This window comes from Malaya genurostris, chromosome 3 (genome assembly GCF_030247185.1).
Source record: "Malaya genurostris strain Urasoe2022 chromosome 3, Malgen_1.1, whole genome shotgun sequence".
Lineage (NCBI taxonomy): Eukaryota > Metazoa > Arthropoda > Insecta > Diptera > Culicidae > Malaya > Malaya genurostris.
Genome location: NC_080572.1, coordinates 274,778,487 through 274,797,800, shown reverse-complemented (window position 1 = coordinate 274,797,800; position 19,314 = coordinate 274,778,487). Strand labels below are relative to the sequence as shown.

Here is a 19,314-nt window from a genome sequence, read left to right as displayed (position 1 = left end):
TGCTACGAGCTATACCCTAGAATAAATAAACAAACAATTTGAAAATAGAGATCCCGGAATATCGGAAAGAGCTTGTATCAGGTACGTTAAGTCTGGTTGGACAGAGATTGAATATAAAATTCAACTAATTTTTAATCGATAGAATCCACGTAGTGGATCTGAAAGATGCAACTAGACGGAAGATGTACATCGACCTACCACAAGCCCATTTTCACGAATGCTACATCAGTTGCACCAGTGCCTTGTATTCAAGGTTTTCAATTCTACAGATCAGTACAACCGGTGGGATATTTTCTTCGTTACTACTGATTTTTTGCCGATGGAAGAGTAGTAATGATGACCGGTTCAGAGTTCTGTTACTAAGCTGAAAGATCGATCACCTGCCTAAAATGAAATACTTAAAGGTCACTACAGATACAAAGTAAAGTCTTCAGTACATTTCTCTATACAAATCAATTTTGTTTCTCAATCTGCACTCTGTACAACGACGATTAGTTTAATTAAAAAGATGTACTCAACAAACTAATAGTTCTTTTTAAATTTTCACTCAACGACAGCGAAAAAAAATAATTTTGCGTTGTGCAAAATGTCCATTTTCATAAGATTGTTAATTACCCTTTCAGGGCTGGCAATAATCAACTCAGTACTTCATCATCACCGAGTTCAGCTCACCTGCAAATCGGTTTCAAAAGCATCACTAAACGAGTTGAGTAACTGGGTAACCATTCGTATAGAGAAAACATCGTCTCAACATCGTAGTGTCAAGCAATCAGCAGATGAGCGCTGACTGCTCATCAAATATTAGAACCCACTGAGAGACGATTTGTGAGTTGTGATTTGATGTGTTTGTACATCAACACATTGAATCAGATTCTTATGAAACTGTCTCGCTTGTATTCCCCACCCACCAGAGTTGCCATGGGCGGCCAATGTTCGAATCGATGCCATTTCAATCCATTTCTCAAGACATGTTCTCGCATGCTGGAGAACGCATTCGTTTCAGTAGCCAGTTGTGTTTAGCTCGAAACATGAAATTCAATCGTTTATGGTATACATCACACTACGGTTCGACATTTTTTTCGCACATTAACGCTTGTGTTCGTTTTGAGTACCAGCAAAAACAAAACCGAAAATCTGGGTTGTGTTGGCAGCTCTGTGGTTTAAGAATACACTCACCGGTGTAGCTCGGTACAGTGATGCCAAACTCAGTACTCACCTTTTAAAACTAGGAATGAGAGTTAAATGCTATGAAATCAAAACTGAGAACCATCAATACCATCATAATTTGATGTCAGCGGTGCTCTGTATAGGTGAGTGTGTTTGTTTAAATCAGCGATGATTTTCATCTTTACCATCATTTTTCGGATTGCATCGTAAATCATGTGGTGAGCTGATGAATAGAAAAAATCAAATCTTATGAGCGAGTTTTTGCCACCCTTGTACCCTTTACATGTAATAAAATGTATTCGTTTGTTTCAATATATAACATGAAATAACTAGTTTTCTTTTGGTATCATTATACCAGAACGATTCAAAATTTTTGGAAAACTACAATTATATATTAAATTGGGAATGTATATTTACTCAACATGAGTCATGTTAGTTACAACATAAAGTTTATACCAATATTTACACCCATGTTCTAATTTAGTGTAACTCTAATAATCTGACCATACTATTCAAGTAATGTTGTTCAGAATATTTTTTATTTTTTACATGATCTTCGCTCCAATCAAGCACTGGGATATTTCTGCGTCAGTATCATATTCATATTCATATTTCATCATATTCGCTACCAGTTCCAGGAATGCCACCAAAGTTTGGCCTTGCTGGTGTCCCCAAATAGAAAACTAACTTCGGTCGGACGGAGTACTTCGGATTAATCCCTGTAATATTAACCACATCACTTCCACGTTTGTTCACATTATACAATTCTTTATCAATAGTAACCATGGTAGCCGTTATTGAAAATCAATAATTTAATAACTTGTGTTGCCAATTTAAACAGTGATTTCATTTTGACATTACGAGTTACTGAGGGGTACTTAAATTTGCGATACAGTTTTGATATACAAGTGGCAGGTAGTGTCGTCGATTGCACAGTGGTTCTGTTGCGACAAAGCCCCTCGTCCACATAGATCCACTACGACACATAAAATAGAACGTCATTGCATAGACGGTGACATTTGAGAAAGCAGTGATAAAGCGATATTCAATAGAACAGAACAGAACTATAACAGTGAAGCAACTTTCCGTTTTATTCTGATAATTAATTTTGGAATGCACTATCGTCAAATTAATCTTGAATTTATATCTAAATTATAACCTAACAATTGTTATTTCGTACCCTAAATTGTCGTGCTTGTAAAGCTCCCTATATTTCTAAATACTGAGGTAAAAGTGAAAAACATGAACTTAACATTAAAATATTAATTATATAAAAATTACTGTAGGATTGAAATTTATATACTCTAGTGATTCTAATATAACAATACTCTCTACGTCGTATATTGTTCGTTAAGCGGACTAGAGGTAATATTTGATCGATAGTATGAATGATAATAATTTCGCTATAAAACTAACCTAACTTACAGCTAGTGGAAAAAACGTGGAACAAAACCAAGAAAAGTTGAAAGGTTAAAAAAAAGCACTAAACGTAAGAAATGTGATTGAAATCTGTATTGTATTCTAACGTAAAATACATTTCAGAAATTTTATAATCCGTTGCAATAAAGATTATAAAATTGGAATAGCTGCAGCTTTTCTTCACAAAATTATAAAATTTGTTTATCACACACTCGGCATATAAAAAATAGCTACCGGCGTAAGATGCCACCAAAGAAGATGCGAGAGGTAGTGCCGCCGGTGAACACAAGTTGTAAAAAATGCAGTTTCCCGGACAATAGCAGGATGGTACAATGCGACGACTGTAACGATTGGTACCACTACGACTGCGTACAGGTGGATGACGAAGTTTCCGATTACGATTGGAGCTGTGACGATTGCGTGACTAAAAAAGCCCAGCCGGCAGGAACTTCGACACCTGTTTCTCCTAGCAAACAGGAGCCAATTGTAGATAAAGCGATACTTACTGGTCGCAGAGCCAATGTAGCAGAAACCGGAGATAATGCAAGTAACTTTGTTACCAGAGATACGGAAATTACACCACCATCCGCTGACAATGTAGAAAACGTTAAACTTCGACGAGATATCGAAGAGCTGCGTCACTTGTTCGAAGCACAACGTATTAAATTCGCGCAACATATCGGTATGCTAGAAGATCAAAAAAACACTATAATCCACAACGAACTCTCAAGGCTTCAAGTACAATGGAACGAACGTGAGAGCCAACTCCAGAAAGAGATAGATAATCTTAAAGGTCAGGGCCTGCCTGCTAATACGCAACAGAATGAGACAGTAAAATCAAATGCGAGTGCATCATCGAAACGCACAATCAAAGACCGAAAACGACGTTTGGCGGCTCTGAAAGAGCGGCAAGCACTGGAAAGAAAGCATCTCGAAGAGCAACTCAAGCTGAGTGACGAATTAAACAGTTACAGCGAAAATGAAAATACCGATGAAGATGAACATGATTCTGGCAGCAAGCAGAAAATAGATGAGTGGCTGAGAGATCAAAGTTGTTCATATACATCCGGAGCTAGTAATGATACTCTATCCGTGACTTTAAACGAAACAACGGAAAACGACCACCGCACGACAAGAGATTCATCTCAAGTCAATCGAATCCCTACAAAGTATCAGCTAGCAGCTCGTCAAGCTGTGCCCAAGGAACTGCCTACCTTTTCTGGTGAACCTGAGGACTGGCCTTTATTCCATGCAACGTTCGAAAGTAGTACAACCATGTGTGGATACAGCAACGAAGAAAATATGTTTCGTCTAAGACGCTGTTTAAAGGACAAAGCTCTCGATGCAACGAGAAGCCTACTTTTGTATCCAGGCAATGTAGGTACGGTAATGAGCACTCTTCGAACTTTATTTGGGCGACCGAATCTTATAATTGGGGCGATGATTCAGAAGATACGGAATCAACCGACACTAAAAATCGAGAAATTAAATACAATGATTGATTTCGGTATTTCAGTACAGAACTTATGCGCAACCATACAAGCCTGCGAGCTTGATGAATACTACTACAACGTGACGCTGCTCCAGGAGCTCGAAGACAAGCTTCCACCAACAATCAAGCTTAGTTGGGCGTTAACGCGCAAACCTCTTCAGAAAGTAAAAATTACGGATTTCAATGAATGGCTTAAAACCATTGTTGAAGCTGCCTGTGAAATTACAACCCCAGATCTATCTGCCGTATGCGTCGGGAAAACTGATAAAAAGAAAATCCAAGGATTCCTAAACGTCCACTCCGAGTACTCGTCCGAGGAAACGTTCAAAACAGCTAATCCAGTCTGTGTGGTCTGCCACGAAGACTGTGAGTCGGTTGCGAACTGCAAACGATTTCGCGCTATGACCGTGGACGCGCGATGGAAAACTTTGAGAGCTAATAAACTTTGCCGTAGATGTCTTAAAAGGCATTTCTCGTCATGTCATGTCAGAGATCCATGTGGACAAAACGGATGCCTGTTTCTACATCATAGACTCCTTCACAACGAAAATAAGCATAAAGATTCAGGACCTTCGCCACCGTCACCACCTACAGACAATCATTGTTGCAATGTTCATCGTAGTGGTGTAGGACTTGTTTTCTTTCGTTACGTGCCGGTAATTATACACGGAAAAGGTATATCGATTGAGACGTTCGCGTTCTTAGACGATGGATCATCATCAACCCTGATAGAACAAGAACTTTATAATGAGCTAGGACTGGAAGGTTCCCCTCAACCACTTTGTTTAAACTGGACAGGTGGAACAAGTAGATGGGAAAGGAACTCGGTTAAGCTAACTGCCGAAATATCCAGTGTGCACAACCCTGACAAACGTTTTTGCCTGCGCGATATTCATACAGTTGGAGAGCTTAATCTTCCAGAGCAGTCACTGTCGATTGAAAATTTGGCTAAGAAATATAAGCACCTGATAGGACTTCCGATCCGCTCATATGCAAGAATCACACCAAAAATACTGATAGGCATGAACAACTGTCGGCTCGGCCACGTACTGGACAGTAGAGAAGGCAATGAAATTGAGCCATCGGCTGCTAAAACTAGGCTGGGTTGGATTGTGTACGGCCCATGTTCTAGCTCAAGTGATTCCAGTTTAATTAAACCTGTATCCCATAGTTCATATCATATTTGCGAATGTAATAAAAATAATGATGACGCTTTACACTCAGCGGTCAAAGAGTATTTTGCCTTAGACAGTATGGGAGTTATTTCACCTCGAAAAATCCTGCAATCAAAAGAGGACGAACGCGCCCTATACCTTCTTCAACAGTGCACTAGGCTTAAGAATGGCAAAAATGAGAGCGGTTTACTTTGGAAATACGACGACATTCGTTTGCCAAACTCAAGAGAAATGGCACTATCAAGAACGAAATGTCTCGAAAAACGTATGACTCGCGAACCAGAACTCGCGCATTTGCTCAGGTCCAAAATTATTGATTACGAAAATAGCGGCTATATAAGAGAATTAACCCCTCAAGAGCTAACGATACCGCGACCGAGAGTATGGTATCTCCCAATATTTCCCGTCATCAATCCAAACAAGCCAGGCAAGATTCGCATTGTTTGGGATGCGGCAGCTAAAGTTCGAGGAGTATCTCTCAACTCTCAACTTTTAAAAGGTCCTGACTTACTGAACTCCTTAGTTTCAGTACTATTCAAGTTTCGAGAGTATAAAATTGCTATTACGGGGGACATAAGAGAGATGTTTCATCAAGTGAAGATGAGTGAAAATGATCAACATTGTCAGAGATTTTTTTGGCCCACTGAAAAGGGAGAGTTTCGCGAATACATTATGACGGTGCTAAGCTTTGGGGCTACATGTTCTCCGTCAACGACTGAATACTGCATGAACCTCAATGCCGAAAGATTCGCAAATAAATTTCCAGATGCTTTCGAGGCTATTACGAAGCAACACTATGTTGATGATATGCTAGCGAGTGTGGAACGAGTCGAGGAAGCAATTGATTTAGCGAGAAACGTCCACTACATCCATTCGCAGGCGGGGTTCGAGATAAGAAATTGGCACTCGAATTCCGATTACGTTTTAAAAAAACTGGGAACGGTCTATTCCGAAGAGAAAAGTCTTAACATAAACGCAGACACCTCTTTTGAAAAGATACTTGGCATGTGGTGGAATACGAAAACAGACTGTTTTACTTTCAAAGTGTCACCGCGACACGATAGCGATTTACTTTCGGGACGGAAAGCTCCCACTAAGCGCGAGACTCTTCGAACTCTAATGACTATTTTCGACCCTTTAGGGTTAATTGCCAATTTTTTGATGTATTTGAAAGTGCTAATTCAGGAAGTGTGGCGGTCTGGTCTGGGATGGGACGACGAAATAAGCGGCATACTTCTACACAAGTGGAGACTATGGCTTCGAGTGCTCCCAGAAGTACCACAAGTCTCTGTTCCTAGGTGCTACCGCAAATGCACTTCCGCGTCTGATGATACTAACATGATTGAGCTTCACACCTTTGTGGATGCGAGCGAAAACGGCTACGCCGCAGTATCGTATTTCAGGTTTCATGAAGGCGATAATGTAGAATGCGCAATCGCTGGAGCAAAAACTCGTGTAGCACCTTTAAAGTTCGTTACTATACCTCGTCTTGAACTGCAGGCAGCAGTATTAGGAGCACGTCTGGCTAAAACCATCGCAGAGCAACACAAACGAACGATTGTAAGGCGCTACTTTTATACAGACTCGAAGGATGTCATGCATTGGTTAAACTCGGACCATCGACGTTACAGCCAGTTTGTGGCCGCACGAGTTAGCGAAATACTCGAATCCACCATTACATGCGAATGGTATTGGCTTTCGACGAAATTGAATGTGGCAGACGAAGGTACAAAATGGCAAAAGTTGCCCGACCTTTCACCGAACAGTCGCTGGTTTAAAGGCCCCGATTTCATGTGGACAAAAACCGTTAATTGGTCAATACATAACAACGGTTTTGGATCAACAACTGAAGAGTTACGTCCTAGTATTTTCCACCACACAGTGAGCGCTCCAGTAATCTCGTGGGAACGTTACTCGAGTTGGAATCGATTGCTGCGCGCGGTTGCGTGGGCAAAACGATACGTAGTAAATCTTCATAGCAAAGTGAGACACAAGCAACTACAATATGAGCCTCTATCGAGTGAAGAACTACAGGGTGCTGAAGCTTGCATCTATCAATTAGCCCAGAAGGAAATATATCCCGAAGATTATTTGTTTGCCTCCCCTTCTTTCAAGTTAAATGCGTACGAACGTCACGTCGCAAAAGGTCAACTGTACAAGTTACGTCCAATAATGGACGAAAGACAAGTCTTGCGTATCCCAGGACGAATAGATGAGTGCAAGTTCGTTAGCGAAACGGTGAAGAACCCTATATTGTTGCCCAGACAGCATTACATTACAACGCTTATAGTAGACGAATTTCATAAGCGTTATCACCATCAAAACCATCAAACAGTGTTGAACGAGCTGAAACAAAAGTTCTACATTCCTAGAGTACGCACTCTGTATACTCGTATAAGACGGAACTGTCAGCTATGCAAAATACGAAACGCGATGCCGCAACCTCCAATGATGAGTAACCTTCCAGCGGCTAGATTGGCTGTTTACGCGAGACCCTTCTCATTCATAGGTATAGACTATTTTGGACCGCAACAAGTAGTATTAGGACGACGAGTAGAAAAACGCTGGGGAGTACTAATAACGTGTCTCACTGTTCGAGCCATCCATATCGAAATAGCCCACTCTCTTACGACAGACTCCTGCATCATGGCAATTCGTAATTTTATGTCAAGAAGAGGAATACCACTGGAAATTTACAGCGATCGAGGAACGAATTTCATCGGTGCTAAACGAGAACTCAAGGAAGCCTTAAAAACAGTAGACCAGGATCGAATGGTGAAAGTCTTCACAACGTGTTCAACGCGTTGGGTATTCAACCCCCCCGCCTCGCCGCATATGGGAGGCAGTTGGGAACGGCTGATACAATCCGTTAAAAAAGGACTCGAACAGATCAAACCTCAAAGGTTACCAACGGATGAAATATTTCGGAATCTGTTAATGGAAGTTGAAATGGTCGTAAATTCTAGACCATTAACTTATGTTCCTCTCGATAATGAGTATTCATCAGCCTTGACGCCAAACCATTTCCTTTTTGGGACATCGAACGGTGTGAAGCCCTTTGTGTTATTCGACGATAGTGTAAACACATTACGAAAAAATTGGAAAATGTCTCAAGTATACGCAAACATTTTTTGGAAACGCTGGCTCAGCGAATATCTTCCTAGTATTACACGTAGAACGAAATGGTTTCTGCCAGTAAAACCTATTCAGGAAGGCGATATTGTAATAATCGTGGATCCCGTATTACCACGAAGCTGCTGGCCAAAAGGTCGAGTGCTATCCGTTTCACAATCTAAGGATGGCCAAGTACGCAGCGCAGTAGTTCAAACATCAGTGGGTGTAATGGAGCGACCCGCGGTTAAGATTGCAGTACTGGACATCGTGGCAACTTAGAGTAGACTGATTTCGTGACTACAGTATACTGGGGGGCAGTGTTGCGACAAAGCCCCTCGTCCACATAGATCCACTACGACACATAAAATAGAACGTCATTGCATAGACGGTGACATTTGAGAAAGCAGTGATAAAGCGATATTCAATAGAACAGAACAGAACTATAACAGTGAAGCAACTTTCCGTTTTATTCTGATAATTAATTTTGGAATGCACTATCGTCAAATTAATCTTGAATTTATATCTAAATTATAACCTAACAATTGTTATTTCGTACCCTAAATTGTCGTGCTTGTAAAGCTCCCTATATTTCTAAATACTGAGGTAAAAGTGAAAAACATGAACTTAACATTAAAATATTAATTATATAAAAATTACTGTAGGATTGAAATTTATATACTCTAGTGATTCTAATATAACAATACTCTCTACGTCGTATATTGTTCGTTAAGCGGACTAGAGGTAATATTTGATCGATAGTATGAATGATAATAATTTCGCTATAAAACTAACCTAACTTACAGCTAGTGGAAAAAACGTGGAACAAAACCAAGAAAAGTTGAAAGGTTAAAAAAAAGCACTAAACGTAAGAAATGTGATTGAAATCTGTATTGTATTCTAACGTAAAATATATTTCAGAAATTTTATAATCCGTTGCAATAAAGATTATAAAATTGGAATAGCTGCAGCTTTTCTTCACAGGTTCAAAAGCGCAATTTCTTGATTCGCTCTTGATTGATAACTCATAGAAACGTGGTTTTTGAGGTACAGTATCTTCAGCAAAATTGCTCAGAATGATTGACACCATTTTTGGCAAAATTGATTTATGTGATTAATCCCCCTAAAAGTGAGATAATAATATTATTTTAGTTCAAAGCCAACATGCCTAACTAACCAAAAGTTCGGATAAAAGGGACTTATTTGGCTCAGGCAGCTGTCAAAGTTAATCAATAGCATTCTAAGCAGCCCATTTTTTAAGTAATTATCAACATTTGAAAGTTCGCGCGACGCAGCGGAACGAACTTCTAAGCTGCTTCTAGAATACATTGTTCAGCTTCTATGCAGCGAAAAAGTTCACGCGGAACTTGTTCTGTACTTTTAAGTTGCTAAAAGTACCACGTGCACTCTTAAGCAGCGAGAAAGTTCACGCGGAACTTGTTCTGTACTTCGAACTGTCAAAAATTGCCACGTGTTTTCTTAAGCAGCTAGAAAGTTCACGCGGAACTTGATCTGTACTTTCAAGTTCTCAAAAGTTCCGCGTGTCCTTTTAAGCAGCAAGAAAGTGGACTTTTTAAGTAATTGTGGAACTTCTGGTTGCTTGGGTAGGGGTTAAGTTACTTCGACAAAGTTGTTCAGAAAGTTATTTCAAACAAATTTGCTGAAGGTACTATTCCCGTAACTTGAGTGTAATTCATGATATAATGTATTTTCTAAAAAGGGTGTCCTAAAACCAGTTCCTGAAGAAAACACATATATTTTCAATTTATATGAGTTTTTCATCTTATACAAAGTTTTTCATCATTAAAAACAACACAACTTTCTCAAACATACTATGCAGTTATCATTTCAGTTTAATGAAATAGAACCATTTTTCATGTTTTTTTTAACAAAATTTCAACTTGTCATTCACATACACACACACACATCCAGACACATACTCGAGGAACTGAGTCGAATGGTATATGACACTCGGCCCTCCGGATCTCGGTTCAAAAAACGGTTTTCACAGTGATTGCATAACCTTTCTATATGAGAAAGGCAAAAATACATCTTGCAGTTCAGTGCGTTTTCATTCTCGGAATATTCTTATTGAATTTAATGCCGTTTTTAATTGAAAAACACAAAAAACTGGCATACGCTGCCGTTCTATTTTTTTTTTCTATATTTGAAACACGAGTAAAACACTGCTGGGACTACCAGTTTTTCTTGTTATAATACCCAGATTTAAATTTTAAAACTGACATAAATTATGCATCTAGAACTTCATTGCCATTTTTAGATCCGGTTTTTGAAACCAGGAATCATCAATGTTTTCAGATGTTTTCAATAGAAATTTTGTGGTTTCAATCCAACATACACACTTACATTTGCAGAATTCGGTAAGTTTTTACCAAATTTTCAACAGCAGTACATTCGGTAATCAGTTAGGTAATTGAATTGATTGTCGATCGTTCGGTAATTGATAAATTGTTAAACAACTTCCGTTAACTGTAAACCAAATGGATCGAACGGTAATTTTGTTGTTTGTTTTCTTTTGGTTGAAATTATGGATTTGAATTGATTTTAGTATCTCAAAAAAACAACAAAAATTTTCAACTAACGATTAGGTTGAGGTTTGTCGTATGAATTTAATATCTATTTGAAGAATTCTGTAATGAAAACTTGCGTAAAACTGAACGTCCGGTAAAAATTTGCATATTTTTTGCAAAATAAAATTCACGTACCGAAATATCGATTATTTTTCTTGATTACCGAGAGTTTTCGTCAAAAAAATCTTAGTGTGGTGTTCACTGAAAATGTTTACGGTAACGATCTATAAAATATTATCTTCTCTAAACTCTGTAAAATATTCTCCACTTTACAGACATCTGTCAACGAACAACTGGATTGCAGTGAATCATGTTAAAATATTACAGAACACTCGTTTTTATTTCACTGACAGTTTATAAAGTTTAAAATATTATTACTTTTACCCGGTTCAGTAAAAGTTTTACCAATTTTCAGCGAATTATTTGAAAATGGTGAAGTATTTCAGCAAAAGATTACTGACAGCTCCGATAAAAAGCTTAGTTGCCAAATAGACAAATTTACGGTAGCTGAATAGAGAAAATTTAAGCATGCAACGAGAATACTCGGTAACTTAATTCCTAACTGATTCCTGAAAATCCCTTTTATGATAAAAATATTCAATAAAAGACTTTCTATGTTATTTATAGATGTTTCTAATTTCAGCACTCTAATAAAAAAAACAAGTTGTAACAAAATTGCATGGAACCGAAACGCTGACAATGATCGCAGAAAGTATATAATACCCAGCTACATTTTTTTAAAATAATCATTCATTACTGAATGTATGTTCAAATCATCTTCCAGCACTCAATAAATAATTAAAGGGGGGTGGTGGGGGGGGGGGGGGAGGTAGGGTAGGGTCTAACCGACGACACGACCTGCCACTCGTCTGTTAAAACTGTATCGCAAATCTGACTACCCCTCAGTAACTCGAAATGTCAAAACGAAATTGCTCGAAAATTTGTTAAAACTGGCAACTCGATTTGATAAATTATTGATTTCGAATAACCGATACCTTGGATACTGTTGTTCAAAGGCATGTTTATGTAGATAAACAAAACTAACTCCGAATCGATATACCAGTCGCGCATTTTACCACTGTACCTAAGAACAAGAGTCGGCCCTTAAAAGTTAAGTGAAGCGCTATGTTTTTGCGATACCGATATATATCATTTTATTTGCACTACCAGTAATTGTATGCACCGGAAATTTGATAGCATAGCAGTTACCAATCAACTACATCGGCATCTCACACCATCTTCATTAGAAACATTCAATAATGTATTGTAACTATTACATAGTTTTCATAATATATTCAAATTATGCGACTAAGACTTTCCTATAAGTAGATCGTATCGTCAGTATTACTATTTTTTCACGCCATTGAGACAAACTTTTGTTTTATGACTTTTGCTAACCCTAGAATAGTTTTAGTATGACATCTGGATAATTCTTGTAAAATTCTCTTGAGAAGACTTGAAACGCCTCTTCAATAAAAATCTTCATGAATAACAATTAAGTTTTTTAGCATGATTTAGCAGAGAAATAACATAAATAAATGCATTTTTTCGTTACTGACTCAATGTATAAAGGATCTTTGAAAATAGCTTAAATTTAATAATGGTGTTTCAAATCGACATCACAGAACGCAGGAATTTCATTATCGTTCTTTTTCCATTGATTTAAACTTCTGTGAGGGTTCTTCTAGTGTTACGATATAATATTTTTGGTCTTAATTGAATGCATAATAGACGAAATAAACATCCTGCTCCACCTTTTTTTCGAGTTCTAGAAACAGTAATTTTACTTGATTATTAGCAAATATACATGATTGAAAATTTAGTTTCGTTTTGTGTTGCAACAGATTTGGAAATACATGACTGCATTTTCGTGGATACTGACAATGGATCGGGATACTTTTCCTATTTGTTTGTTTATTTCTATAATTGCGGTTTCTTGACAAATAACGCATAGCAACCAGAACAGTGTTGCCTAAAAATATTAATTTTATCATTATCAAGGGGTCGCTATATTTGTGGTAACTGACGGAAAATCACTCACAGACACATTTTATTCCAATTTTTCTTCGGAGTGCCTGGTCGTGTCGTCGGTCTAACACTGTTGAGAAATCATTTATCAGCTCATTTAGGAGCTAGCCAAATTTTGTGCTAGGGCACATAACCGTTTTTATTATTTTTACATTTCGTCTTTGACTCATCAGTGCAGAGCAGTTCAAATTGAACTACTTAGTGCTAAACTCGGCAGTTCAATTTAAACCGCTAAGCAGACGAAAGTTTCTGCTATTTACAGAACACTTTTTGTTTTGCAACGGAGTGCAATGTCTTTTCTGACGTGCCGAACGAAAACGTGTTTGCGACTATTTCTGGTCGATGCAGGTTTGGTCATTAAGGGGTTAGCCAAATTTTGTGCAAGGGCACATAATCGTTTGTATTATTTTTACGTTTCGTCTTTGACTTATCAGTGCAGAGCAGTTCAAATTGAACTACTTAGTGCTAAACTCGGCAGTTCAATTTGAACCGCTAAGCAGACGTAAATTTTCTGCTATTTACAGAACACTTTTTGTTTCGCAATAGAACGCAATGTCTTGTTTGACGTGCCGAACGAAAACGTGTTTTCGACTATTTCTGGCCGTGTATATTTACTTCGGCTTTAAGAAGCTATACCGCATAAAAATTGCTCGACAATTCTGTAATATTTCTGTTATAGTGACGCAAAACCTCTAAGCGAATGATCCTATTTTCACCTTACCCTTAATGTCAATCTATCGAGCAGAGCAGAGATGCCAGATCTGCAGATTTGTCTGTAAATCTGCAGAATTCGTGCATAGTGCTGCAGACATTTTTTGTTGTGCAGACTTCTGGAAATCGAGTTCTTCGCAGACGTTCTTGAATATTTACAGACTTTTTTTGCTAGCCAAGTCAGTTTAGCGTATCATACTTTATAGAGAAATTACTGCCAGGCAAGACATATTTGTTAATTGCAAATTTTTTTTCGGATATACAGACTTTTGCAACCCTGTCTGAAGATATTTGACATTTTTGCCTGGCATCTCTGGAGCAGAGACAGCAAGATCTCACTCTCTCGGTTGATTTTTCATTAGGGCGTATAAACAAGTGACAGTTTCTCTTTAATCTCTCTCTCTCTCTCTCTCTCTTTCGATTATTGTGATGTAATTAAAAAGATTTTCTTTGATATCACTATTCTGTTTGAAAGTCGAAAGTTTCGGGTATCATTTCATGCAAAGAGTGGAGTGATAAACGTGGAAATCGCTTGGTAATTAATAGAAGAGAAAGTAAACAAAGAGAAACTGTCACTTGCTTATACGCCCTTTTGAAAAATTAACCTAGGCTCTTAATTACTTCTCTTTTTTTACTTTCTCTTTCGATTATTGTGATGTGATTTTAAAGATTTTCTTGAATTTCACAGTTCTGTTTGAAAGTCGAAAGCTTCGGGTATCATTTTATGCAAACATTTGTGTGATAAAAGTGGAAACCTCTTGGTAATTGTTCGAAGAGCCCTAAAGAGAAACTGTCACTTGCTCTTACGGCCTTCTGAAAAATCAACCGAGGTATGAGATGGCTATTCCGGCCGAGATGAACGGGGGTACCATTACCCTAAATCTATATATTGTGGACAATATTTAGGTCGGTCGACAAAAAAACAAATACGCCTGTATATATTTTAATGGTGTAGTTGAAGTCGATATACAATGGATTTACCATCTTACCCAGGGGTCTACAAATATTGTATTTGCTTTTTATGAATCTAATATTGAATTGAAATTCAGTTTTTCCTGCATAATGTATAGCAAAAACAGTTCCAATATTACAGTATATTATCAGAAAAAGTTCCCAAACACTTAAAAAAAAATAAGATGTAATATGAACAGTGCACTTATTAACAAGGTTGCTGATTATTTGCTTTTAATTTCCTATGTGAGCATTTGCCTTCCCCTCACTGGCGAATGTTTGTGTAATCTGTGAGTAAGAAAACCGTTCATAGTAACCGAAAATGCAGTGAAACTGATAGCGGTCGTAAAGGAATTTTTGTTTACTATGGCCTAAAATTTCTACATCAATCGAAATTTGTGCAATTGTCTGCAGATCGATGCAATAGAAAATGTGAACGTTCTGGTGTATAGATCGCGTAAATAAGCTAATAAATCTAAATAGTAATTAAATTAAGGCATCGAACGTCATCTGTGGCTTGTTTTTCCTTTTCCTGCTGTTTTCTTTCGGACTTTGAGAAGGAAGTCCTCTGCTTCAAAATAGGCACCATTAGCGTAAGGCGAAGATTTGAGCATCCCATCGGCATGAACAAGATCTTGCTGGTGCTGATCATTGCCAGTGGGTTTCTTCTAATTATCTACGCCAACAGCAGTATCTTCAACCGGCGGAACATTTTGATGATATTCCAGCAAAAGACTGATTCGGTAGGGAGAGGGGAAGGAACAGGAGGAGTACATCCGGATGTGTTAGATAATAGCCATCAGGGTTTGATGGAATCAGCGGGAAAATCGGTTTCGTCACCGTTTTTCAGCGCCGCTCGGTTCAACGAACTGAAACGAGTCAAGTACATTCCGAAGGAAAACAATGCCACCGAATACAACATTTTTATTATCTACACGAAGGAAAGTCAGAATGTGATCCTGAAAAGCAAGTTTGAGCTGTTTCTGAAGAGTTTGCTGAAATACACGACTATTCCGATGCACCTGCATGTGATAACCGACGAGCAGAGCGAAACGTCGGCGGAGGAGTTGATCCGGGAGCAGATCAATCACTACCGGAAGGTGGTGTTTTATACGCTGTACGATGTGAAAGATTGCGCCGAGAAGATAAGCGATATCGTGAAAAACATGCTGCCACTGTTCAACTATAAAACGGGTTTGCATCCATCGAAGATTAAGTGCCTTAGCAGTAGATGTTTAATGCTATTTTTTTTTCTCTTCACTAACAGGAAGTTATTACAGTGATGCCCTGTTCTTGATATCGCTCGGTTTGCATCGTATTGTGGACGTCAATATGAAACGTGCCATTCTGATCGACTGCGACGTTGTGTTTCGGTCCTCGGTGAAGGAACTGTTCGATCAGTTCGACCGCTTCGGTCCGGAACACCTGTTCGGGTTGGCTCCGGAGCTGACTCCGGTTTATCTGCACATTTTGTTCAAGTATCGAGCACAGAACCCGCACACGCTCTTCGGGACACCGTACTACTTGAACAAAACGGCAGTGATCGGAAATTCACTGGGTGGATTTTTCAGCCGAAACGCCAAGAAAACGAAACACGGCTATCCGGGATTGAACTCCGGTGTGGTGATGTTACGGCTGGATCGAATTCGCCAGTCCCGACTGTACGAGGAAGTGATCAAGGCGGAATCGGTGAAGAACATGGTGGAGAAGTACGCATTCAAGGGCCATCTGGGGGATCAGGATTTTTACACTTTGATGGGGTTCGAGTTTCCCGGGTTGATCTACCGATTGGACTGCGTTTGGAACCGACAGCTGTGCACCTGGTGGAGGGAAAATGGTTACGGTAATGTATTCGATAGCTATTTCCACTGCGAGGGCGCGGTCAAGGTATACCACGGGAACTGCAATACCCGTATTCCGGAGTAGGCGACGGGTGCGGGACGGAGAGGGTTTGTTTTTTATTATCTGCGAAAAAAGAAATTGAAGGTCGATCTCGGTTTAATTGTTTACCGTTCGGGAATCATTTTAATGTTGAATTTTAATTTTCGTTAACTGCATTTCGTTCCCGGTTCCAACTAATCCTATGACCTATGACTATTGATATCTCTCATTTCTATCGCACAATTGTAAAGCCATAGGAACTGCATTTACTGCTACTAACTACTAGTTTAATACCTGATCTAATAAGCTTCCAGTGCTATGTAGCATACGTTATTTTAGTTCGACGTAAACTCTCTCGTAGTGGAACTTTCGATGAGACGACGACGGTCCATTACGTTTTACAAATTCAAATATTCTCATTAACAAAAACATTCCTTGTTTAATATCTTTGTGATCTCATTTTAAGAAAATGATTTATTTTTATTTAGTGATAATTCTACTAACTACAACACATATCTTATAGAACATTGTTTAATCTTACTATCGTACTACATACAAAACATAGCTGAAGACTATGGCGTCGCTGCAATACGCTAGAAAATCTCGACGTTTGTTCGAAACATTTGCAATGATTTCTTTTAAGCTTGTTTTTTGTTAACAAATATGAAACATTTTATCTATCGACCTAATAAAACTCCGAGGCGCACGAACAGCGCGGGAGTGAGTGTTACTTATTTTGAATGATTTTATTATACGTACTACATTCGTTTTAGTCTTCTAGAACTTCCGTTTTAAAAGTGATAGGTTAAGTTTATAATTTTAAAATTTTCTCAATTCGACAGTGAAAATCCTACAAAAGACGTTTGTAGCAGCCTGGTGGGCATAGCAAAGCTCTAGATAAGTGTTTATGAAACCGATAATAAAGTAGGACTTGTTCGTGTTGAGTAGGAAACTGAGGTACAATAAGAAAAGAAGGTAGGAACTAAATTACGGTTGTTAGTAGTAACAGAAAAAAAGTAGTAACAAAATGATGATCAATAGCTAAACGAAGGTGTGCAGTAGTATTCAAAGGAATCATCAAAAGTCGACTGCAATAAAATCGCGTTATTGCGCAAATGCTTTGTTTGATGCCGGAGCTAAACGGAGGACAGAATATTTTCGTGTTGTGGTGGAGTTGTATTCTTGGATGACATCCTTCAAGTGTCAGTTAAAAAACATTCGTCTTTATTTAGCGTTTACAACAAATCCCCGATGACGACAACTGTCTTGACACGCGAGCTTAGATGACTTATTGTCCTTTTTTCCGCAAGGCTTGCCCACAGTGGAACGGAGTTTGCTGATAGTATTGACACGTAGTTTGTAGGTTTTTGTAGGTGACCAGCGATCTACATACGCACTCTCCATCATAATCGTTAGTTACATATAAAGAGATTGTTTTCTTTAGGCGCATGCGCACGACTCGCACACTATTCAGGGAACTTGGGAAAAATTCTACGGAGAGAATATTTCCCTGTTTAAAGAAACCTTTTTCAATAAATTTGTTTCTCGCCTCTTGAAGGGAAATAATGCACGCGTACTTCTGTTGTACGTGCATCGATGACTAGAAGTGGATTGGTACCTCTTCGCAAGCCGCTAGCACGCATCTAGTGTTGGGAATCAAAATCTTTGACAGTGATTTGGTTACACATCTATAGAGAACAACTGGTGCAAGTCATTTGGGGGTTTGGAATCTCTTGGGTTCCAGTTTGTGCTAAAGCGCACATGACTAAATTGAATTATTTACGTTTCGCATTCAGCTCATCAGTGCATTAGCGGATTATGTTGATCCGCGAGGTGGCATTAGTAGATCAACATAATCTGCTAATGCACTGATGAGCTGAATGCGAAACGTAAATAATTCAACTGGTGCAAGTTTGATCGCCAAATAATACTAAATGTTAAATGTTAAAAAGGCTTGTTTGTTGAACGGAGTAGCGAATAGGAATGAACAAATTATTCTTAAAACATTCTTCAACTATGGACGACGTTAGGTCGGTCGGTTGACTTTTGAACACCTCCACTCTACAGAGTAATCCTAACTTGTTCCGTAATTGTTCGAAAAGACTCCTCGCCAATCCTTTGGTGAGGATATCATCAATTTGTTCTGATGTTGGCTTGTAAATTATTTTGAACACACCATCTTGAAGCTTTTCTTGAATGAAATTGTATTGAATGTCAATATGCTTCATTGGTTTGGGATTTCTTGGATTCTCAGCAATGTGAATGCAAGATATTTTCGAATAACGGTATGGGATGATGAAAAACATTTACAAGCTCTTCGAGAAGATATTGAAGCCAAATCGCTTCACAAGAAGCTTGACTCAAAGAAACATACTTGGTCTCTGTTGATGAAAGTGAAAGTGGTTGCTTGCTTCCTTGTCATTCAGGAAACTGCAGTTCCATAAACTTGACAAACATTACCGAAAACCGATCGACGATCATTCTCGTCATTTCCCCAGTCAGCATCAACAAACCCAGCTAAAGACTGTCCCAGAAAGTATGGACGCACTTTGATTTCGCTGTAAATAATTCACAAGTGTTAGATATTCAAATTTTATTTGATATACTGATAATATTAGACTACAACAACAGAATATTATTCTCAACATTTGCTACTTAGCCATTGTAGACTAGCTGGCGCACCTTCTTGCGAACGTTCCTCATTAAATTCCGTACAGACTTCTTGGCAACAAGTTTTGACACTTTTTTCCAATCTTTTTCGAACTGTTGAATGGTTTCGGCTGCCTGT

At 38.5% G+C, this 19,314-nt stretch overlaps 2 protein-coding genes across 2 annotated transcripts; both read left to right on the top strand.

Moving 5' to 3' along the window:
* Nucleotides 1–2,829: 2,829 nt before the first annotated feature.
* LOC131434337 (uncharacterized) lies at nt 2,830–8,646 on the top strand. The gene has a single exon (XM_058601004.1). It carries the CDS (start codon nt 2,830–2,832, stop codon nt 8,644–8,646), a length of 5,817 nt encoding a protein of 1,938 aa, XP_058456987.1.
* A 5,763-nt stretch (nt 8,647–14,409) lies between these two features.
* On the top strand, nt 14,410–17,681 carry LOC131436940 (xyloside xylosyltransferase 1). Its single transcript, XM_058605942.1, has 2 exons — nt 14,410–15,839; nt 15,913–17,681. The coding sequence occupies exons 1-2, from the start codon at nt 15,269–15,271 to the stop codon at nt 16,569–16,571; spliced, it is 1,230 nt and encodes a 409-aa protein (XP_058461925.1). The 5' UTR covers nt 14,410–15,268; the 3' UTR covers nt 16,572–17,681.
* The last annotated feature ends 1,633 nt before the right edge of the window (nt 17,682–19,314 follow it).